Below are 22,991 nucleotides of genomic sequence, written 5' to 3'. Positions count from 1 at the left end.
CAGTAACAACGGAGACAACGCAGCAAACGGCCCAAACATCCAACTCTTTATCCACGACATCTCTTCTGACTACCGATTCTGCAGCAGCCGAAACCTCGGCCTCATTTTCCTCCCCAATGTCGTCCCGTTAATCCACTCTTCATAATCCATATTTCGCGTCGTGCCAATCAAAGACCAAACATCCTCATAATGCCACCTCGCCTCGATCCAATTTTCCTTGTCCAGCTCCTCGACTAGCAGATATTCCAGCGCCCCCAACTCCTCTGCATACTCCACATGCCACTCCGTACTGACTCCGATATTCAAGTAGCGCAAACGACCAAGCCACCGCTCATCAATTAGCGAATACAAATCCGTCGGCGTAAAACTGCGTGAAGGATCGCCCTGGCGCCCACTGGATACAATCGTAAGACTAGTAAGCGGCCTCGCTTCCTGCCATCGGGTTTGCGAGAAATCCATCGGCATAGAACCGAACCGCGAGTCGATGTAATCGAGCGCTATAGTCAGCGACACGAGTTTCGGAAGCCATTCCAGCACACCGTTTAGCCGGCCTTGTTTCACAGCAGGTAAATCACGCAATTCAACGGCTGTGAGATTCGAAGCGAGCGTGCTGAGCAAAGGTCTTATGCCGGAGTGGTCGAGCGCGGGACAGTGGTGTATGCTTATTGAGGAGAAAGACGGAGGGAAGTTGTCAGGTTGTTGGAGCATGTCCCAAAGGAACTGACCGGAGACTGAGCCTGAGAGGGCGAGGTGTTGGAGACGAGGGGGCCAGCGCAAGGTTGAGGTTGGAGAGGTGGCTTTTTCGTAGCGGGAGGAGCAGCGGGGGAGGTAGAGTTCACAGAGTTGGGGGAGTTGGCGGATGGTTTGGTTGAGGGATTGAAAGTCGATGCATTCCGAGACTCTGCCGAAGCTGGGGCGTTAGGTAGGGTTTTAGAATTGTGAAATTTTCGAGGGATGGAGGTGTGTGCGGAGTTGGAGTGTTACTTACAGGCTCAGGTCTAGGACGCGCAAACGAGTACATTTGCTTAGGCTGGCCCAACAGTTTATTGCAAAGCTGGCTTGTGGTGCTACGAAGACTTCTAGGGAGGATTTTGTGCGTCCCAGCAGTCTTGCTGTTGTGGATTTTGCGCCTTGGTGTACGATGTGGGATAAGTCCAAGTCTTTGACTAAGCCAGATAATGGTGACGGCTGTCTTTTTTGTTAGTTTCTTGGTGTATCGTTTATCGTGGGCCTGAAGGTCTACAAGGATAACTACCTTAATGCGTGCATTAACAGAAGGACTTATGGTGCGAACGAAAAGGTCATATGCACGGCCCAAAAGGAATGGTGCCTCGTATAATGGCTGTATGGCTACCTGATAAGACAAATAAAGTGGTAAGCAGGTAATACATCAAAACGACCAAGATGAAACCTGACATACATCGTACCATTGCCTGTCCTGTCAGCTCACGTGAACAAGAAAGCATCTAGACCATGGCATACCTATTCACGGCGGAGAAGCGGGCCAAGGTAATTTGCCTCTCGAGCCTGCTCCATGACTCGAGATGGGACAGTATCTCAAGCAACAACTCATCGGGAAGGTAGTTGGCATAGTTTCCTGTATTACGCGCAGCCATATCTTACTGTGCTGGTTGTTATATGGTATATGAAACTATCGCGTAAGTGATGTTCCCGGAGAGCGTTGAGCGCAAACGTGCGGTTGAGATGACGCACTAGCACATAGTTTGTCGTTGCGCTTATCTCCTTGCTAAAACCCGAGCTTGGGGAAACGCCATGCACGCCGTCACGCTAGGCATTCATGCACGTGGACGCGCCGTTGCGCGACAATTAAACCACCTATCGAAGCTAGACACAATGTTGCACATCGACGGACGATTTACTCTTCGAGATATAACAAAAGGGCAAGTTACTTGTCCAGGATGCCAGGCCCACAAACACTCTCTCCGCAACGGACATGAGCTACTCCACACCCGGACTGTTAATCTACCCGGCTCGGACCGGGGTTGTGTTTACGGAAATCGATAGATAGACTTACAGCACGGAATTCACAGTGGTCACAGCGGACGACAAACCAGTGGGAGGTTTGCTATATGCCGCCCAAGGATAACACCAAGGTACTGCACAACATGGCAGGCCTTCACGCTCGACTATACCTGCCAAGCCAGAGCGCATAGCACAATCCTTGCACGCTTCAATGTCATTTTTCACCCTTTGCTCACCATCGGTCCTTTTTCGCTATGCAAAAGTCCGGCCCCAGCAATTCTGACGGGAAGCACAGCCGTCAGATATTAGCAAAACATGAGCGATTGTGGAGCTTACGTACTCGTAGTACCACTCCACAGTTATAAATCATATAACACGGCACGGATGACATTCCTACTCTACCGTGTAGTTCCCGCGTACAGCCAAGCCATTGGATGTACTTGGGTAGACTGGTGTGGTGTTTGTCCGATAATTGATTGCTTTAAGTCTTCACCCTTGCAGATCACTTATAAGGTTTAAGTCGCCTGCGACACTGGTACAAGTCCCTTTTCCTTGGAGGGAATTTCCCGGGGCTTGCCAAATTAGCCCAATTCACACTACTTTTTCTTGCTTGCGCAGATAAAAGGAATCCACGTTGCCCTCCTGTTCCTTTTTTGCCTCGGACAGCCCCAGAAGTTCGAATTTCTCACATCATGAAGGCGACTATCACCGCGCTAGCTTTATTAGGATCGACAGCCGCTGAGCGCCTCCTCCTAGCTTCTTATGGCACCGACTCGACTCTGGGCTCTGTTACAACTCTCGAACTCTATCCCAGCACTGGTTCTAAATGCAATCGCAAGCTCGAGGTTATTCACAACAGCCAAGAATGCGGTCCCCTTCCTACTTGGCTAGACACAAGTCTTGGTCAGAATAAGGTGATCTGCCTGGACGAATCGGGCAATGCCAATATCACGACATTCAATCTCCAGCCCGATGGTAGTCTGAAGAAGATTTCCAGTTCGCCTGCGCTCGGCGGCGCTGTATCTTCAGCAACTTATAACAACGGATCGGCTATAGCACTCGCTCATGTAAGTGCCTTTTATGCGTACAAGACAAAGTTTCTTACCAGTACTTTGATACTAACCTCACATCAATAGTATGGACCTCCAGCGATAAGTTCCTACTCCGTACACGGCAACTCTCAGCTACAGTCCCTCCAAAACATCACATTCGCCGACCCAGAAAAGATCCACCAAGCCGTCCTCGACCCAACAGGGCAGTATATGATCTTCCCCAGTCTGGGCGCCGACCGCGTCCACGTCTACGCCATCAACCCCACCACCGGCCAACTAGCCCAACGCGAGTCTCTAGTCTCCCCAACCGGCTACGGCCCCCGCCACGCCGCCTTCTGGACCTCCAAAAAATCAGACTCCACCTTCCTCTTCGTCGTCCACGAATTGAGCAACAAAATCATTAGCTACAAGGCCACCTACCTCGCCAACCACGCCGGCATCAAGTTCACACCAGTAGACGAAGTAAGCACCTACGGCAATTACACCCTCCCAAACAAAAAGCTATCCGCCTCGGAAATCTCAGTCTCCCCCGACAACGCCTTTGTGCTTGCCGGAAACCGCAACGGCACCATTTTCACCGTCGACAACCCGGATCCCAAGAACAGCACCAAAGTACCCAGTGACTCGATTGTGACGTATAAGCCGTCAGCGGATGGCAAGCTGAAGTTTGTCCAGCTGGCCAAATCTGGGGGTTATTTCCCGCGCCATTTTCAACTGAGCAAGGATGGTTCGATGATTGCGGTTGCAAATCAGCGGAGTAACAATGTGGCTATTTATGCGAGGGATGTCAAGACGGGAATTATCAAGGATGATAAGCCTGTAGCGGGAGCTGCGGGTCTTGGACCGGGAGATCTCATGTGAGTATACCTTTTTCCCGAACGTTTGAGTCAATTGCTAATTGTTATTTAGGTTTATCCAATGGGTCCAAGAGTAACGAAGAGGGAGTGTAGGTTGTGACAAAGGTCAAATAAGGGTTTGAGCTTCAAGTGTGTATAGTTCAATGATGCCAAAGAGCAATCTAGTAGATTTAGGTTTGTAAACCTAGATGATACATAATTCACTTTCAAGGTATTTGTTTGCCTTGTTCTTGTGCAATAGCCCATGCCACGGCATCCCATACATCACCCACAATCTTGCGTGGCTCAGGTGATGGTTTGGTGCCTTTGACGTAGACGCCGGTCTCTACTAATATACTAGCCCAATCGGTGCCGTATGGGCTCTTGTAGTTGTTGCCACCAGCAATGTCACTAGCTGGGTTATCACCGACCATGTAAACTCGCTTGAGATGGTCAAGTGTTCCGCCATACTGTTTCATCAGATGACTACGATGTGCTATGAGTCGCTTTTCAGCAAACTCATAAGTAGGCTGATGTGGTTTCCCCATGACAACTTTATGCAACTTGACACCTTTTGCCTCGCCACCAGTCACTGCTGCCCAAATGCCTTCAAAAGCTTCACGGAAACCTCCTTGGCCCAGGCGTGGAAGGTGGTATTTAGCGGCCCAGAGCAAGTCTGGATTAGAGTAATAAATGGTAGGTTGTCCATCTTGTTGGTAGCCACGATTCTCTAGGGCATCATTGCCGTTCTTCTTGGACAGAGTTCCCATGATACCCTTTTCGGATAGCAGGACGTCTTTGATGATTTGCGCATCGAGGCCCCAATCACGCGGGTCATTGTAAACGAAAACAGCATCGATACGGAGTGATGTTGACGAGGAAGAAGGGTCAATGGGAGCAGGTAGAGGGCGAGTAAACGTCTTGTAGTACGAAAGCAATTGCTGCGAAAAGGGCCAGACTTCTGGATGCGCCACCAAGATATCACCTGGGGTAACCACTGTCTTGAAGCTGTACAGATTTGTTAGGATACATAGCAACATGAATGTGCGTTTCTGCGTACCCATATGCCTCAGCAACTTTTCTGCATTTGTCTGCTTCGCCGCCAACGACCATGACCGTTTTGTCCTTGAGATGGTCCATGTCGGCAAAGGGTGTATGACTTTGAACAAACATGGACGTATCCAGAGGGATATTGAGCCTGCTGCTCAGGTCGGCGACGCGCTCCGACTCGTGTTTCCCGCCGCCATTTGTGAGCAGGATGAATGGGATGTGCTGCGCCTGGAGATAGGAAAGGGCCTGGTGTGCTCGCGGCAATGGATCGGCACTCCTAAGAAGCACTCCGTCGATACTGACAGCCGTCAGCGGCCGTGTTGTGAAACCGATGGCAGAGGCGCCTTACTCGAAAGCGAACGCAAAGTCGGATGCGGGGGTATGGGGGGCAGCAGCCGTTTGGAGAAAGCGACGAAGCGGGATATGGTACCCGCTACGAGTTAGTGGTCTCGCTGCCCGCATTATTGTTGCTGGTGCCATTGTCAAGGTGTTGTGTGTCGTTGAAGGTGCTGGACAACATGTGGGCGGAGCATAGGATGTCGCCCGCTGGACCCACTTTAATCTTCGGAGCCGTTCATGCACCCATCACACGCATCCGTAGCTGGCCCACTTCGTTCATCAACTGCGACCAACCTTCTTTTCTTCAATCCACATGTGTTCTTCATACACTCGCCTGCAAAATCAGCTTCCAGTATCTGCACTTGGGGACTTTCCCCACGACATGGAGTCAGCCTTAGCGAAAGCTATAGCAACTCAGCATTTGCGTATTGTCTGCCCCAGCATCCTTTCTAAGTTAGTTATAAATGATCTTGCAATTTATTTTACATATCCAACAACTTTCTTGGATGCTCAAATGGATACTATTGATCATGTCACAACGAGCTCCGCACCTATCAGGTGGAAGAGCAACCTTATCTTTGGTTACACAGCATTGCTGTAGCTCATTTGCTCAAGATAGGTCATGCGCGAACCCACTGCCTCGATTCTGAACTTAATATATTCATCTGGACTCCGCAAATTGCGGGGTACTAACCACAATACTGACACTATGAGCCCTCGTTGCGTACCCTGCGATCGAGACTTCAGCAGCGATGAGGCACTGCAGCAACACAAACGAGACTCACCAGCACACAAGTACGACTGTACAACATGCGATCGTCATTTCAAAAACGACAAGGCTCTGGCACAGCACTACCAGAATGCCGCTGTTCACGCCCAGTCTTCTGAACATCCAGCCATTCTTACGAGCTCTCCTCAAAAACAAAAGTCAACCACGAAACTGAAGTCGGCTAGGAAGCCGAAGACAAACAAAAAATGGTCGTTGTATCCTTTACTCCACAATGAAGTATCCGACCTCCTCTACAAAGACAACATTTCCTTCAGCTTCTACGAGAAGGACGACGCCAACGGCTGCATAGACGACTACGATACGAATATCATGGGTCAGTTCGTTTGCAGTAATACATCATGCCCGGCTGTTTGGACAAGCAAGCAAATAGCCATAACTATACGGAGATATCCCGACGAGCGATACAATGCAAGAGTGTATTACCAATCCTGCAAACGCTGCCACAGGACGAGTGAGCCACAACTAGATTCTTCATACGCAGAAAGAGTGGCATATCGTCTCAAAAAGTGGTCTGGCATCCATATGGAACGCCCTTTCTTCTTCTCAGGGCAGGGTAAGGGTCCACATAGAAGTGATCTATGTGAAGGGTGTAAGCAGGGTCATTGCAGCAAAATGGAATTGTGATTCTAGTCAACTTAGCAATGATAAGTATCGCGTTAGGGACGAAGGCCGTCCTTCTGTAGCAGCATCGATGTTATGGTGAGAGTAGTCGTTGCAAAATGCGTAGCTTTCGGAAGCAAATTTTTCATTCGTAATACCACCAAACAGTTGATTACACTGCCTGCTAGCGTCTCTCTAAGCAAATGAGACGATGCAGATGAAAATCAATCATCTCTCTCCATAATTGTCATAGATTCCCATCTATGTACTCCACAGTGCGACAGTACTGCACCTTCATGTAGAATGAAGTTCGTAGAAGAGAGCAGAAAAAGCTACATAATAACAGTCGACGGGCTACCAGAGAGATAGAGTGGCGCGGTATAGCTGATATAAAGAGTTAGTAGAAGCCATTTTGCAATGCACAGGATTAGAGAGACGAATAACTCAGCGACGCGAGTTAGAAGGATGACTGATACGCACCTGTCATAACATGAGTTTTGAGCTTGGTTGTTCTTGCTGAATGCTTACCTGTTCTCGAATTACTTCAGCTGCCAAGGCCCCACGGACCTAACCTTGGAGAACAATAGTAGTGGATTTTCAAGCCACAACCTCCTAACTATACTATTTGAACCCCTTCTGGACATAAATTTACTCTTTTTAGAGAAATCCCATGCTCAACACACAGCTATCCCTTCGCTATGTGCATACGACCAGTATTAACCAATGGATTCTAACATCGAGCCCGTCACATGGCCACCGTGATTATTTGTCGAACAAGGCTCTAAATTTTCGATATTCGTGCTATGAGAGGGTTTTGATGACCTGTGGTTCTTCCGACAATGACAAGGGGAAAAACGCCTCCGTGCACCGAATCCAAGAACAATAGTAACACGACGGGACGCAACCGCCACTCTTTCTCCCTACCTACACTGCAGCAACCAGAAAGGAAAATCTAGAACACTTTGACAATGAACAATTTCATCCCACAAAGGAAACCCCTTCTTTCTCTTCCCATGACGTCCGATATCCGTCCAGACTGAAAAAGAATATATAAGTTCTTCGAGCCCTTCGAGTCCAACTTTCTCACCACTCAAGTCATCAGTCCTTCAACCACTTGAACCACTTTCGCTCCAACTATATTCTTACACAAGAAAACCCTCTTCTCTCTCAACTAAAATCAAAATGGCAGGCGTTGTTACTGGACCTGGTTGCACCATCTCTCGCCGTGGCGTCGTTACCGGACCCGGCTGCACCATTTCCCGCGGTGTTGTCACAGGCCCGGGATGCACCATCTCTCGTGGCGTAGTCACTGGACCAGGCTGCACCATCTCTTAAACAGTCTTGCCTAGTTGCGAGAGCAAGAGAAGGGACTGGCGGTTATTATCATTCTTCCAACGAGTATTTTTTTTAAAAAATGAAGAGGGAATGATGGGGGAGAGGGAGGAAGAGTGACTTGCTCTTTCTTTCTTCTTCTTCTTTTCCACCTGTCAACCTCGGCGCTTTGTTACTCTGCGATTACCAACTTCGACTACGGACACCGGCTTTGAAATCGACAAGAATCTTCGACATGGCACATTGAACAATGGACGGACGAAAAAAAAAGACTTGTTTATGGGGCTCGTGGGATTGGAAAAGTCGGTGTGGCTGATGCAGGGTGACAGGGCTATTATTTTGTTTATTATTGCATGTATCTAAATATTTTGAGGCAAGAAACCAATGGAAGGAATAGCTTGATGGGGGTATGCTCATACTGTGATATGTGATAGAACTTAAACTTTTTCTGATTATCGATGCACTATGTGATGTCTGATTGAAAATATGTATCGTCTTGCTTGGGATTAAAGCAGGCGGAAGGAACGTGTTAGCCTCAGTCACGTGATTTGGCGCTAGTCTAGAAGGTACTCGTAACACCTCGTTATGGATCGGACAAATAGCATGTAGCTGAGGTTGCAATCAAGTTTGTATTCCCAAGAAGAGGTTTGATATTCAGACATGTGTATCTGAACGAGTGTTAGTCCGTCGCACGCACTTGCTGCTTACTTAACACGCAACTGCCTTTACGTCTAGTGTAAGTTCGTGTAAGTTTTATGCAACATGTGTAGCGCCCCTCTTTTTTTTTTAGTTTTTAGTTTATTTTGTGTGTAGGCAGAGTATATTAGCATGCGGCGGTATTTTTCCATCACGTCCTAACGTCAGACCATCTTGTCGTGTTGCCGAAAGCGCAATGGCCAGTTCTTAGAGCTCAGGTATCCGATATTCTCTCCATAAATAAAAACCAACGGGACTTGGCGGCCAAGGATGGTTGGGGACAAGCGGTATCTCGCCCCTGCGCTCAGCAAAAGAAGACATGGCAATATTAGACTGGATAGTGCTTGAGAGCAAGGAAGACGTCTGGATAAACAATGTCGCCAGGAGGATTAGTACAGTTCAACGGCGTTGGCTATATATGTCCACACGTACCCACTCCAACGTGTAGGCGCAAGGAGAGCCAAGGCGCCAGTCCCAAAGCGGCATGGCGGTGAGACGCAACATCATCATTAGAGTACCATACACCGGTACTGGGAGACGGCGGCGGCACGGTCGGGCGGAGAACCATCGAGTAAGCACATACATATATATGTCGGCATTGCTAGTACTACTAGTTAGCAGGCAGGGTACGGCTACTTGCTCACGCAGCTGACGGCCCTGGTAGGTAGATACAGAACGTGGTTGATGAAGCAACCAATGGCAGTGGGCATCACACTGGCTAGCCTCGTCGGGAGAGCGATCAGCGCGCGGACGCTTCTCAGGGGGCGCGGTGCGCCATGCGATCACGACGACCAGGGCGGCCAGGGCGGTCTCTGCGAGCAAGGCCAGGGAGACGAGGCTATTGCGGCGTACACGCAGCACCCGACCGTTGTCGCGTTTCGCTCCTCGTTGGCTGAGTGCTGCTCAAATCAAATCTAGTCAAATCAGACGTCAGCCCTGTGCTGTGCTGTGTTGTGCTGTGCGCCGTACACGCTCCCTGTCCATCTCCTCTCCTCTTCCTCTTCCTCTGCTGCATCACTACACCACCATACCCCCAAACACCCTGACAGACGACATGTGCGCGCGCCCTGTCCGTCTTTCCGCCTAGACACCTAGCCTCCTCCCCCAGTGTCCACCACGCCGCCCAACACACCCACCGTCTTCGCAACCCGAATGCGTGCGCGATAGGCCCCGGGCTGCCATTGCATCTCCGCTCTCGCAGCACTCCCGCCGCCATGTCCTTTCTCTTCGGCAAGAAGAACAAGCAGCAGCAGCAGCAACAGCAACAGCAACCCACCACCGCGCTCCCACCAGCCACTAGGGATATCACATCTGCACATGGCCCATCGCAACAGCCACCCGCGCTCAACGGAGCCCCTGCTCGCGACGCTGAAAAGTCTCGCGGTGGCCCCCAGGGCCCTACCACGACCCCTAGCGGCAGCGTCAACAACTCATTAAGTTCTCTTCAGGGCTCTGTCAACGCCTCGACGCCAGAGCAAAAGGCCCTCCGTGAGAAGACAGATCCCAATGCCCAGGTCCGCTCTGCTCCACTCCTTCTCCGTTTGTGCGCCTGCTGACTGCTCCCAGAATGCAAACAACAGACTCGGCGGCGGCAATGCCTCGGAATCTCCCTACCCGTGGTCGTCGCGCCGCCTCAACTTCACCGCTGGCAATCCCTTTCCTCGATATGGCGCCGCCATCAATTCCACCGCCTCGAAAGATGGCACCATCTATCTCATGGGAGGACTCGTGGGCGGCGCGACTGTCAAGGGCGATTTATGGTTGACGGAAATGGGGAATGGCAGCATGACATGTTATCCCATCTCCACCACCGGAGACGGCCCTGGACCGCGTGTCGGCCACGCTAGCTTGCTGGTCGGCAACGCGTTCATTGTGTTTGGAGGTGACACCAAGCTGGCCGACAACGACGACCTTGACGACACTCTCTATCTCCTAAATACCTGTTTGTGTTCCTCCATGTTTGTTCCTACCTCCTAGCTGACGGCGCCCTAGCAACCAAACACTGGTCGCGCGCACTACCCCAAGGTCCCCGCCCTACTGGCCGCTACGGACACACGTTGAACATCCTTGGCTCCAAGATATACATTTTTGGAGGTCAGGTCGAGGGCTTCTTCTTCAACGATCTCGTCGCTTTTGACCTCAACTCGCTACAGTCGTCGGCAAGCCGTTGGGAAGTCTTGCTGCCAAACTCCAAGGAACAGACGTCTCCCCAGGGCACATCACCACAAGCTCGCACAAACCACTCCGTCGTTACATGGAATGATCAACTCTACCTGTACGTATTGCGCCTGTTGAATGCGCATAATCTTGTCTGCTAACTCATCCCAGCTTCGGTGGCACAGACGGCATTACCTGGTTCAACGATGTCTGGACATACAACCCACGCACCAACACCTGGACGGAACTTGATTGCATTGGTTACATCCCCGTAGCTCGTGAAGGCCATTCGGCCGCGCTGGTCAACGACACAATGTATATCTTTGGCGGGCGCACCCAAGAAGGCGTTGACCTGGGTGACCTTGCTGCCTTTCGCATTTCGTCGCGCCGCTGGTACATGTTTCAAAACATGGGTCATTCTCCCTCAGCGCGATCTGGTCACAGCATGACCTCATTTGGAAAACATATTGTTGTTCTCGCTGGCGAGCCTAGTTCGTCCATTAGCGATAAGAACGAGCTCAGTCTCAGCTACATCCTGGACACCTCGAAGATTAGATATCCACCCAATGAGAGCGCTCCCCTTCCACCCCAGCAGCAACAGGCACCAATCACTCAACGAAAAATGAGTGGCGGCGAAAAAGGAATCATGCCCCCTAAAGTTGGATCACCCCCTGTCCGGGAAAGCATAATGGCCGCCTCACAACTTTCCTCTTCTCCCGACAACATGACAAACGGCTCCATGTCCGCAGGATCGCGGCTGCCACGCGCAGCCAGTCAGCAGCCAGGGCCACCACCACTTCAACAACCGCCACAGCCACGAGAAAACGGTGCCAAGGCTAGGAGTAGAACCCCTACCAAGAACGAGCGTGGTCATGGTCCTCCTCTCGACATAGGCGCTGCAGCTGCAGCTAATCGAGAAAACGTATCGCAAGGAACACGGGATAGTCCGCTTGCGAGTGACATGGAGCGGAAATCTTCTGATGCTGTTGGCGGCCGACGAACACCCAAGCAGTCGATGGACACCGTACGGTCTGCCAGCACGGTTTCGCGAAACACATCCAGATCGCACCAACAACAAGCCTCACAGGAGAGTATAGATCAATCAGTCAGGCCGTCAATGGATTCTCAGCAACAACGTGGTCCAGTCAAAGAAGTCCAGCACCTGCGCAATGACAGCGCAAAGAACGCATCGCCAGTGACTGATCCGCGCAACAATGAGCTGGCTCGAGAACTTGAGCACCTCAAAAGCCGCAATGCATGGTACGCCTCGGAACTTGCCTTGGCGCGCAGGGCAGGCTACAATGCCGGTACTTCGACAAGCCCTGTCTTTGACGAACGATCCGCCGACTCATTCCGGGACGAAGACAAGCCATTACTGGAAGCACTTCTAAAAATGAAGACTGAACTCGAACGCGTGCAGGCCTCGATCAAGACCCAAGGTGAGGATGCGGCAAGGAGAATTGCTGAAGTAGAAAGACAGCGGGACGCAGCCGTCAGTGAAGCCATATACGCCAAGACCAAATTGGCTGCTCATGGAGGTAGTAGCAGACACGGAACACCACAGCCTGATGGACCCCGGAACGTCAGTACGCCTGATGCTGATCGCCTTCAAGACGCCAACCGCCGGTTAGCTGCCTCCATAGCAGCTCAGGCTGAACTGACTACTAGGGTCGAGCAGTTGACGCGTCAAATCGAGGCCGAAAGCAAAGCACGACAGCTGGCAGAAGAGACGGCAGAAGCGGCACAGAAACGTGTGAATGAGCTGGATTCAACGCGACAAAAGGCCACTGCTGAGTCTGAGCACCTACGTGCCGAGCTTCACGAAGCTGAACGAATCGCAAGAGAGGTCTCCACGAGTGCCGCAGAGTCAGAGTCGTCGGCCAAGCTTCTGGCCATTGACAACCAAGAATTAACCACCAAGTTTGAGAAAGCCTCTGAAGAATCAAAAGCTCAAACCGCCATTATCCAATCCTTGCGCGATACTGCTCTTGCATCCACCGAGAAGGCAGCGCTATTGGAGAAGAAACTCAGCGAGGAGCGACAGCAGAGCGATGCCCTGCGTCAGAAGCTAAGTCAATTGCGCAGTGAACATGAAGCACGGGCGACCGAGCTGGAAACTATTCAACAAAAGCTTCGCGATGCAGAGGAACTTGCAGAAAGTCATGCAGAGGAAGCACGCATCCACCGTGCCACTGTTTTCTCAGGTCTGCAGAGCATGACTGAGCGATCTGAACAGGACGGTGTAAACGCCGATGAGCGAGTCACTGTGCTGAAACAGCAACTCGAAACCGCGACCTTGATGGCTCGCAAGAACCAAACGGCAGCAGACCAAGCTTCGGAGAAGCTCCGCCGAGCGGAGGAACGCATTGCTGGTTTGGAAGCTTATCAAGAGCAGTCCAGCCGCGAAGGACTCAGCATCCGCAAACAGCTGCAACAGGCCATGCGCGATGTACAGCTCTCCGAGGCTGAGAAGATTGAACTTCATCAGCAGCATGAGCGACTGCGCCTTGAGAGCAACGCATTTGAGGTGCAGCTCAAGACACTCCGTAACCTTCTCGAAGAAAGGGGCGTCAATCCTGTTGACGCCCGTCGCTCAAAGGTTTTGGACAGCCCTAACTCCAGGTTCGGCACCCCAGAATTGAACCGAGTTCGTGAACTCGAGCAACAGGTCGACGCCATGAACAAGGCACACGAGGAGCTACGTGCTGTATTTGAAGAGCGTGAGCACGAAGTCAGCAAAGAATGGGAAGAGAAGCTACAGGCGCTGCACAACGACCACCAGGCTGCTGTCAAATATCTCCGAGGTACCGAGAAGATGCTCACCAAGATGAAGCAGGAGCTCGACCGCTACAAGAACGCCAACTCTAAGCTTGAAGAGGAGCTGGCTCAAAAGAAGCGGGAAGCGCGCAGCCCTGCTCGAGCAGACACTGCTGAGCTGGAGGCAGAACGTACCGCACTCCGCTCAGAACTATCAAAGACGCAGGAGAAGATGGATACTACTGTTGCCCATTTTGAGAGTCAGCTCTCTCAACTACAAACCGAGTTGGCTTCCGCCCGCGCCGAAGCTGAGAAAGCAGCAGCTGCCACAAAGCAAGCCGAGGGCCAAGCATCCCAATTTCAGGCCGACCTTGAAGCGCTCCGTAGCCAGCATGCGCAGGTGGAAGAGCGTGCCCGGGAAGCCGAAAGCCGGGTGCAAATGTTCTTGGACCAGTTCGAAACATCAGTTGACAACTACCGCCGTCAATCACAGGCTCCGGGTGACGCCTCTCGTTCTGAGCACGCACGCCACCGTGGACACGACAGCGTCGCTTCGGGTGAGTCGCTGTACAGTCACAACGATGGTTCCAGTACGCCAGAAGCTATTCCCCGCCCCGACTCTGCTGCTACCCGCAACTCCATGGCTCTCGACAGCCTCGCGTCCGAACTGGATGCCCTCCGAAGCCACTGGGAGACCACCAACAAGGCCTACCGCTTGAGCGACCGCTTCGACTTTGAGCGCACGCCTACGAACGAAAAGACAACATTGAACGAGTCCCTCTCACAGTGGAGGAATAATGTGGACATGGACGACAGCGATGATGACGATGAAAGCATCAAGGAGATCAAAAGTGTCAAGGATGTCAAAGACGTCAAGGACGCCAATCCCACGAAGCCTACATCTCCCGTTACCCCGTCTGCCCCACAAACTCATTGATACCCCCTCGCAAAAAAAGGCACACAGGGCTTGCATGAAAGACGCTTGTTTTTTTGCTTCTTCTTTTTTCTTTTCTATCCCATCTACTTGCGGGTTTGGACATGCTCCTGGACACCCCGTCTGGCGTCAAACTGGGCTGCAATACAATCCTTCTTCTCCCTCTGGATTGGAGGGGGTAAAGGAGAAGGGCTTTCCCCCCTTGTTCTATACCACTTTGCTTTCTCTGCAACTTGCGAGCTATCATGTCTGTTTTGACCATATGATGATTGCGCAAATCTTCTTCTTTTTTTTTGGTTTGAGTACTATGTACGCTGGGCTTGTTGATGGGAGGGAGATGCGACGAGAAAACAAGGAGAAGGCCAGCTCAAGCTTTTTTGTTTGGATTTTTTTGTTGTAAAGAAACCTTTCGGTTAGTATACATATTGTCATGTACCCGACTGCCCACCTCCCTGTTTACATTGCGCGCAACTCTGTTATTCTCCGTCAATGCCGCATATGAACTCTGTTTTGGTTTTTGGTTTCTGGTATAGTAGACTTGAGTTCGTTCGTCGTCGTCGTCGTTGTCGGTTGTGGTGGGAAAAAAGAGAGAGAGAGACCCCTAATGTGTATTACGAGCCCTTTGTAAGTCTTTTGGTCTGTTGTTGTTGTTGTTTGGTTATTGTTTGGGTGGAGGGTGGTTAAAGTGCCCATGATGTATGTAGGCTAAGCCTTACTGGAGTAATATTGCAAGTCTGTTTTTTTTGGAGATTATTGATGAGTTTACACATGAGTACTAGTGCTATCGTGACTTGTGCTTCTAGAGTCACTTGAATAACATCCATGCTTGTGCTGTTGCTTCCATGCCACGCATGACCCGTTCTATACGCAGACGAATTCAAGTTGGGGTTGGGGGGGGGGGGGGTGTATGAAGCGTTTGAATACATCTACCCCCGTACCCACCATCTTTCTCACTGCAAACCCCACTGCTGTACACACGCCCTCGACCGCGTGCCCCTTCCCCAGCACAATCGCACCCACAACAATACCAAAAAAAAACCCCTCGAATCCAAACACTCTCATTCTCTACCCCCACAGCTCACAATCCTTATTTCAGCCGCGTGCACACCCAGACTTGCCTATCTCCCCCCGGACCGTGCCCTCACTCACTTACTTACTCACTTTACTACTCCTCACCGCACCCAGCCTCCCCCCTCCCCAGCACAATAACGCCAAACACAACTAATTACGTTGGTAGTTGGCAAGGTACAATAGCTTCTGGTGGAAAGAATAGAAGCTGTGGGGAAAAAAGTGGGGTATTATTGTTTGTTGTGTTGGGATAATAGGTGGTAAGACTGTTGTTGGACAATGAGGGGGGGTATTGTAGTGATGAGGTGAGGAGGGTTGGTGAGGTTGAAGAGGGGGGGTTTTTTTTTGACTGCTTTTATAATTGCTTGCTCGCCGTCTGCCTTTTCTAACTTCTTCTACCTTCTCGCTCTGAATCCTTTTTCTTCTTCTGTACTCTACTTTCTGGAGTTTGCAAGTTCTTTTTCTCCTTCTTCTTCTTCTCCTTCTTTTTCAACAAGCAGTATTCTACGCTTTCTTTTTTGTACGGGCTGGCACCGTCGTTCCTACGCGATTTTGTGAACGAGGGATCTGGTATCCCCACACGTTTTTGCTTCTTTATACGCGAGTATAGAAGGGGAGAGAGAGAAGGTATGGCGTCACGTCGTGCCACTGCTGCTCCTGGTGAGCCACAGAACACTGCAGGGGTGTCGCAGGCGACTCCCGAGTCTTTCAACTTTTCAGACGGGAATCACCGCTTGCTGGATGAGGATTTCGATGCCTTCTTTGATCTTCCTGCGGAGCCGCTGGAGAACTTGCCTCAGCTTGTGTGGGATGAGCTTCATGAGGTGGTCGAGGTTCCTACTACGCCTGCTCCTGCTCCTGCTCCCGCTCCTGTTTCTGCTCCTATCTCTGCTCCAGTCACGCATGCACCACAGGTATCCGGTACATGGTCGCAGCCAGCGAATGAACCGGCACTGAACATGGGTCCTGGGGACCTATTCGGTCTTCCCGATTTCTTTGCCGATTTTGTACAAGCTCCGATTGATAATGGAATAGGAAGAGAAGGAAGTGCAGGGCTCGGTGTGAACTTCAACTCCAACGGTCTCGACGCTACCTTGACTGGACCTTTCAACTTTCTCAGCGAGGGATTCGACTTCCAGAACACCGGGTTTTTGCCGGCTGCAAACAGCTTCGAGACTCCGGCATCGCTTCAGCCGGTTCAGGGGTTACAGTCGAATTGCAGTGGTGTCATGACCAACTTCTATGGCAGTGGACAGAATGCCTACAACGGATCCTCGACTGTGCCTGGTACATATGGCTTTGTCCAGAATGGCCAGAATGAGTTCTCGGCAGGACCGCAGAACTATGCCACTGGCCATCAAGTCAAGAACGAGGTCTCACCACATGCAAACGACTTCGTCTTTGTTCACAACGACTTTTCGACACAGCCAAACGACTTCATCTTCGTCCAGAATAACAACAACAACAACCAGTTCTTAGCACAACCAGGAAAAAACTTTGGCCAGAGTGCGAATGTGAGCGGACATGGCACGCAAGAGGTTCCTTACACTTTCTCAGACAGTGAGCATGCGTCGCAGGCGACTCCTCACAGCGAGGGAAGCAATGGATTCGACCATGTCCATATCGAGGAAGCCGGTTCAGTCAACCCTGTCGGGCCAACAAACCCATCACCACATGCAGGCAATCTCGGGCAATCAGATATGGATGCGATTTACCAACAGTTCATGAACAATCAGGGTTTCCGACGAGCCGTACCTGCTCCTACAGTTCCAGCTCCACCAGCTCCAACTCCAGCACCTGTCCCCGCGCCAAGGCGAAATCGAGCATCGACATCTGCTCCCGCACGAAGGGGTAATCGGGCATCGCCATCCGGTTCTGCACCAAGGCGAAGTCGAGCTTCAGCATCCGTTCCCGCATCAAAGCGAAGTCGAGCATCGGCTCATTTCCTTCCTACTACTACGGTTCCTCCTTCTCTTCCTGCTGCCACTGCTTATATGGCACCTCCGTCTGTTGTTGCAACCAACACATCCACCGGCGCTACTGCGCCTCCTGTACCCGCAACCTCACTGGGTAACACCAACAACGTACCGTTAACTGCACAAAACTACGTCCCATTTATCAACGACGGCATTCTCCCCCCTAATCCAAACGGACCCAGATCGGTATATCCCCCATTTAGTAACCGCTTTGCCACAGGAGAAGAAGCCAAGGCCTGGCGCAAACGTTCACGCGGAATGATCAAGGAAGGAGCACCAGATCTCTTGCGGGTAAAGCATTTCGGACGTAAGTCGACTCTTCACCCTGACCCCCCTCCTGCTCTCCCTCCCTCTCCACGGGGAAGTCTAACTAGTACGCCCCCAGGTGATCACTGGGTCCGCCGCATCTACGAATCCATGATCGATATTTCCAACATAGACGATGGCAAAGATTCGCCCCACCGCCGCCGTATCGTGAAAGAGCAAGCCCATGAGCCCTGGGACCTCGAAGCCACGGCACACCACATCTTTGACCGCGCCGTCGCTGTGCACGAGGTTGGATGGAACAGGTCGATGGTTTACTACAAGGAAGCCAAGCGGGGAAAGCTTATTGACCTGGGCGAGAAGTGTCTGGAGAAGAGACTCACGTGTATTTGCATGGCGCTGCAGCAGCAAAAGGCCGTCGTAGATGATGCGGTGAGAGGTGGTATCACACTGAGGCTGTTGTGCGATAACCCTACGGCGAGGGCGGCTACCAAGAAATCGAACAATACGGGGAATAGGAAGAGGGGGATGAAGCTGAAGGCTCTGAAGGAGTTGGGTATTAAGGTTCCTGATGTGCCTAAGGAGGGTGAGGAGCCTGAGGAGCCTGAGGAGCTTGAGGAGCCTGAGGAATCTGAGGAATCCGAGGAATCCGAGGGACCTGAGGAATTTGAGTAATGGGGGGTTACTACTGCGACGCTCTTTCTTTCTTTTCTCTCTTCTTCTTTTTCGATATTCACTTCGGGCGTTTTCACATCTCTGGCTGGCGGCTGGTTCCGAAGCCTTCGGGGATTTCATTCTTCGATACCCCATGCGATCATGTTTTATCTTCTTCTCTTTTCAACAGACGAGTAACTCATTGCTTTTTTTCAGTAGAATTTAACTCCACCCACACTTTCTACTTGCATTTTCGCGGGATCCTGACTCTTTGTACTTTCTTGACCCGTCTTCTTCTCTGTAGCCTCTTCCTGTAGTGCTGCCTCTCTCATAGCCCTTCTCTTCTTCTTGCTCTGAAACAGCGCCTCCTCATCTTGTATGTCTTTCAAAACTATTCCACACGTCAGTCTTCCATACCAAGCCCATCAGAATACGAAAAGAACTCACCTTGTTTCCACTCCCGTTCCTCCACTACATTACCTGTACCCAAAGCCCCCTCAACATCCACCTTCTCGCCCCTTTGCACTCTCTCAATGACCTCGCGCAAGATCCCGATCTTGGCCTCTGCCCTACGCAAGTCGTGATTACGCTCCTGTTTCAGCCATAAGATTTGGATGGCTTGGCTGCCGACCAGCAGGCCGAGAATAATGTATGGTGTGGCGGGATTCCATTCTTTGGAGCGGGGTGTCTCGGCGCGTGTTTTGAGTGGCTTCGGAATTAACGAAGCCCAGAAACTGGGCTGGACGATGCGTGGAACAGATAGGTAGCGGGGTTGTGTGAGGGGTTGTGTGTAGGCTGCGAATGCGCGCATGTGTGGGCGGGTGGGTTGTAGGAGGACATTGCGGTGGGCGGCGGGCATGCGGAGGAGCTGACGGAAGAGTATGGAGGGATCCATGGCTTTATAATTTGTGACGGCGAGCAGGCGGTCTTGGTGCGCTGAATTGGAGACGACAAGTCAAGTCGTGAACTATTACATAGAATTTCTGATGTTGATGCCTAAAAGGGTTTAGCGTTGTATTTCACAGATACCGAGGTCCGCCTGTCTGTATCATATGTATGCCTACCCCCGGCCGCCTCCTTAGGGGCGTCTCAGACCCCCTTCCCGTATATTCTACAAGAGCCTTTCCTTTACAACATGAGTGATTCGGAAACAAAGAAAGGTCCCAGGTTTGGCGGTGCCTTTTCTGATTCGCCTACTGACAAAGTCAAGCAATGGGTTTGTCCATCTCTCTCCGCCTGCATCATGTCTTGCTGACATGACCGTCGCGAAATGCTAGTTTGACGTGATTAATGGCTTCGAGTATAATGTATGTTTTTTTCTTGCCCAAAACTCCAAGTTCGGGCTCTAATAGAGTGGTAACATAGGGCCATGATGCCATCGTTGCCAAGATACTCAAGCTAGAATCAGTCACGTATACGCCGTCTAGTGAGAATCCGCATGATGCGCGCACAGTTTTCAGCTTTGTGGTGCCAGAGGAACTCTGCAACATTGGAGGCAATCTTCATGGAGGCGCGGTAGCATTGGTCTTTGACATCGCGACGTCGCTGACTATTTTGCCGTGTGCGCGCGAGGGGTTCTGGGATGGTGGTAATGTTTCACGAAATCGGTAGGTTATTGAATGCCAAATGGATGACGCGTCTTGCTAATATTTGGCAGTAAGTGCTGCGTTGTGTGTGGGAGTTGAAATGCCCTGATATTACGTCGTATTTTCCAAGTCCTTGTCAGAACCTTGCTAACTGACACCCAAAGTCAACTGCACGTACGTAAGGCCGGCGCCGGTAGGCTCGACCATCTTCGTGGAAAGCTGGGTTGTGCATCTGGGCAAGCGCATGGGTCTAACCATGGGGACAATGAAGCTGGGTTCGAAGGATGGAAAGGTCTGCTATACCTGCGAGCATGGGAAAGCAAGTCTGGGCGGATCCAATATGTGAGGGGATGGAACAGGTACTTGGAACGATTAGAGCTGGGATGGAAAGAATTTCTGGGTGTACTAGTAGTACATAGAATCTCAATCAATTACAAGTTTAGTGTCAACGTGGGTGTAGAGAACTTATGTACATTGGTAGAGTATAGGCAGGGGAGGGCCGGGCCATTTGGTGCTTAGTGGAGCCTTGTACATATGTCATAGCCGGATGCGACACCATCCAACTACATCCATACGACCACAAACTCGCACCACCACCGCCCTTCGTCTCGTACATCTCCTCACCGCGCCAATGGATCTGGGCGACGCAGAAAACTCTCCCTGGGGCGGTACATATCTTCTCGCTTGCCCATAATCGTGGCATCTTACTGACACGCTTTCCAGATGTGCCCTCACAATCCAGCCCTGCGCCTGGTGCCTCCAAGCAGCTGGGTCACGACGATGCCCCCCAAGACGCCTCGTCTACAACTACGACTACCCTCACCGTCGACGCCGCCCCTTCGGCTGCCTCTGCACCGCGCTCTCCCGCAGGCCGTGGCCCCCGGCGGCGGCCCCATGGCGTGCAGTCGACCAAGCTGGAGGCCGTCGAAGACCCGCTGGGCCCTCTGGGAGCACCAACACCGTCGCCTGGCCTCGAGCCCGTTGCTCCCCCAGCGCCGCCCCAGAAAGAGGCTGCTGCTCACGGTACCCGGCCAACAGGGGCAGCATCAGCTTCTTCTTCATTGCGCGGCATGATGGACTCGGTCGACCTTGATGACAAGGACCAGGACCAGCTGCGCGCCTCACAAGGGGCACGGCTGCCTCCACCCGTGCAGGCACCATCCCACCCCACGCCCCAGCGCCAGACACAGCCCAGCGTCAGTGTCGAACAGGCAGCGAAGCCCTCATTTTCAATCTCTGTGGGCGACCCGCACAAGGTTGGGGATCTCACCAGCTCCCATACCGAGTACTCGGTCACGACCAAGACCACCTCCAAGGGCTACCGCAACCCCGAATTCACAGTCTCGCGCCGCTACCGCGACTTCCTCTGGCTCTACAACCAACTGCACAACAACAACCCCGGTGTCATTATCCCTCCACCCCCAGAAAAACAAGCCGTCGGTCGCTTCGACGCCGATTTTGTCGAGTCTCGCCGTGCTGCTCTGGAGCGCATGCTCAACAAGTCGGCTGCCCACCCTGTGCTGCAACATGATAGCGACCTGAAGCTGTTCCTCGAGAGCGAGGCTTTCAACATGGACATCAAGAATAAGGAACGCAAGGACCCCGGCTTGGGAGAGAACAAGGGCATGTTCGGCTCTATGCTTGGCAGTAGCTCTGGCAAATTTATCGAGCATGACGATGTACGTTTGCCCAGCCCTCTGCACACATTCAGTATTGACGATATTCTAGTGGTTCCATGACCGGAGGGTCTACCTCGATGCCCTCGAAGCTCAACTCAAGGCTCTGCTGAAGGCAACCGACACCGTTGTTTCACAACGGAAAGGTCTAGCTGAAGCATGTGGTGATTTTTCGGCTTCCCTGCATTCCTTGTCTGCTGTCGAGTTGTCGCCTGCCCTGTCTGGACCGCTCGACAGCCTATCCGACATCCAGATCCGCATCCGTGAACTCTACGAACGTCAAGCCCAACAGGATGTTCTCACCATGGGCATTGTCATAGACGAGTACATTCGCTTAATTGGCTCGGTCAAAACTGCGTTCCAGCAGCGACAAAAAGCCTACCATTCATGGCATTCTGCCGAGCAAGAGCTGCAGAAGCGAAAGGCAACTCAGGATAAGCTTCTAAGACAGGGTAGATCACAGCAAGATCGTTTGAACCAGCTCAGTGCAGATGTTGCCGATGCTGAGCGCAAGGTACATCAAGCAAGGCTGCTCTTCGACGACATGGGACGACTCATGCGCAGTGAACTGGAGCGCTTTGAGAGAGAAAAGGTGGAAGACTTCAAATCAGGAGTTGAGACATTCTTGGAGAGCGCGGTAGAAGCGCAAAAGGAGGTATGTTTGGCTTTTGTCTCAATACTGGACCTTGCTAATTACTACGCTAGCTTATCGAGATCTGGGAGACTTTCCTGATGCAGTTGGACACAGATGAAGGAGAGGGATTCTCTCTGCCTGCTGGTGTCGTTGCTTCATCCACTACCGACCAGACATCAAACCACACACCCGCGAATCAAGACTCGGAGGAAGCTGAAGAAAATAACCAAGGTGTCTCGAGCGCCCAGGCCTAAGTAGATGTTTATACACATCTTGTTGTCAATATGCTACGGCTGAAGTGGTCAATCTGCCATACTTTCGGCAAGCAAAATACAAAGTAGATTTCTGAGCTGTCAAATGGTTGGAATGGCCCCCGAGTCGCATGCAGCAGGTTTATCAATTCCTTCAAAGATACCCAGTCTGTCTTCGCAATGGTTTCCTTGGTTGGTGGGTGCTATGATGTTGATAATGTAATGCAGATGCGGTAAACCAATCTTGTGAATTGCACGTCTTTATCGTATGTTTCATGAGATGTTTCGATTGGCATATGGCTTTGCTGTCCAGACGGTACACTTGTTACATATGTACGCCTTGAGCTTTTGCCCCA

General features: G+C 51.5%; 10 protein-coding genes across 10 annotated transcripts; 6 read left to right on the top strand and 4 right to left on the bottom strand.

The window, feature by feature from the left end:
• Nucleotides 1-69: 69 nt before the first annotated feature.
• Nucleotides 70-1,616, bottom strand: COCCADRAFT_96789 (uncharacterized protein; the record flags this gene model as incomplete). Its single annotated transcript, XM_007714373.1, has 5 exons — nt 70-901; nt 989-1,188; nt 1,256-1,354; nt 1,421-1,433; nt 1,483-1,616. The coding sequence occupies 5 exons, from the start codon at nt 1,614-1,616 to the stop codon at nt 70-72; spliced, it is 1,278 nt and encodes a 425-aa protein (XP_007712563.1).
• A 1,059-nt stretch (nt 1,617-2,675) lies between these two features.
• COCCADRAFT_96811 (uncharacterized protein) lies at nt 2,676-3,896 on the top strand (the record flags this gene model as incomplete). Its single annotated transcript, XM_007714372.1, has 2 exons — nt 2,676-3,050; nt 3,120-3,896. 2 exons carry the CDS (start codon nt 2,676-2,678, stop codon nt 3,894-3,896), a joined length of 1,152 nt encoding a protein of 383 aa, XP_007712562.1.
• Nucleotides 3,897-4,098: 202 nt separating this feature from the next.
• On the bottom strand, nt 4,099-5,383 carry COCCADRAFT_96883 (uncharacterized protein; the record flags this gene model as incomplete). The annotated part of the gene is made up of 3 exons (XM_007714371.1): nt 4,099-4,879; nt 4,932-5,219; nt 5,271-5,383. 3 exons carry the CDS (start codon nt 5,381-5,383, stop codon nt 4,099-4,101), a joined length of 1,182 nt encoding a protein of 393 aa, XP_007712561.1.
• Nucleotides 5,384-5,969: 586 nt separating this feature from the next.
• Nucleotides 5,970-6,674, top strand: COCCADRAFT_96795 (uncharacterized protein; the record flags this gene model as incomplete). Its single annotated transcript, XM_007714370.1, has 1 exon — nt 5,970-6,674. One exon carries the CDS (start codon nt 5,970-5,972, stop codon nt 6,672-6,674), a length of 705 nt encoding a protein of 234 aa, XP_007712560.1.
• Nucleotides 6,675-9,887: 3,213 nt separating this feature from the next.
• On the top strand, nt 9,888-10,115 carry COCCADRAFT_96805 (uncharacterized protein; the record flags this gene model as incomplete). Its single annotated transcript, XM_007714369.1, has 1 exon — nt 9,888-10,115. A coding segment is annotated over one exon (228 nt), but the record flags the coding sequence as incomplete, so codon positions are not given.
• Nucleotides 10,116-14,079: 3,964 nt separating this feature from the next.
• On the bottom strand, nt 14,080-14,286 carry COCCADRAFT_96786 (uncharacterized protein; the record flags this gene model as incomplete). Its single annotated transcript, XM_007714368.1, has 1 exon — nt 14,080-14,286. A coding segment is annotated over one exon (207 nt), but the record flags the coding sequence as incomplete, so codon positions are not given.
• A 3,302-nt stretch (nt 14,287-17,588) lies between these two features.
• Nucleotides 17,589-18,509, top strand: COCCADRAFT_96773 (uncharacterized protein; the record flags this gene model as incomplete). Its single annotated transcript, XM_007714367.1, has 2 exons — nt 17,589-17,877; nt 17,956-18,509. The coding sequence occupies 2 exons, from the start codon at nt 17,589-17,591 to the stop codon at nt 18,507-18,509; spliced, it is 843 nt and encodes a 280-aa protein (XP_007712557.1).
• Nucleotides 18,510-18,700: 191 nt separating this feature from the next.
• On the bottom strand, nt 18,701-19,383 carry COCCADRAFT_37015 (uncharacterized protein; the record flags this gene model as incomplete). Its single annotated transcript, XM_007714366.1, has 2 exons — nt 18,701-18,879; nt 18,936-19,383. The coding sequence occupies 2 exons, from the start codon at nt 19,381-19,383 to the stop codon at nt 18,701-18,703; spliced, it is 627 nt and encodes a 208-aa protein (XP_007712556.1).
• Nucleotides 19,384-19,623: 240 nt separating this feature from the next.
• Nucleotides 19,624-20,420, top strand: COCCADRAFT_96895 (uncharacterized protein; the record flags this gene model as incomplete). Its single annotated transcript, XM_007714365.1, has 5 exons — nt 19,624-19,704; nt 19,766-19,795; nt 19,854-20,095; nt 20,146-20,162; nt 20,239-20,420. The coding sequence occupies 5 exons, from the start codon at nt 19,624-19,626 to the stop codon at nt 20,418-20,420; spliced, it is 552 nt and encodes a 183-aa protein (XP_007712555.1).
• Nucleotides 20,421-20,705: 285 nt separating this feature from the next.
• Nucleotides 20,706-22,638, top strand: COCCADRAFT_96819 (uncharacterized protein; the record flags this gene model as incomplete). The annotated part of the gene is made up of 4 exons (XM_007714364.1): nt 20,706-20,742; nt 20,798-21,753; nt 21,803-22,405; nt 22,456-22,638. 4 exons carry the CDS (start codon nt 20,706-20,708, stop codon nt 22,636-22,638), a joined length of 1,779 nt encoding a protein of 592 aa, XP_007712554.1.
• Between the last annotated feature and the right edge of the window lie 353 nt (nt 22,639-22,991).

The sequence above is a fragment of the Bipolaris zeicola genome (genome assembly GCF_000523435.1).
Source record: "Bipolaris zeicola 26-R-13 unplaced genomic scaffold scaffold_79, whole genome shotgun sequence".
Taxonomy (NCBI): domain Eukaryota; kingdom Fungi; phylum Ascomycota; class Dothideomycetes; order Pleosporales; family Pleosporaceae; genus Bipolaris; species Bipolaris zeicola.
This window is presented reverse-complemented; position numbering and strand designations above follow the sequence as displayed.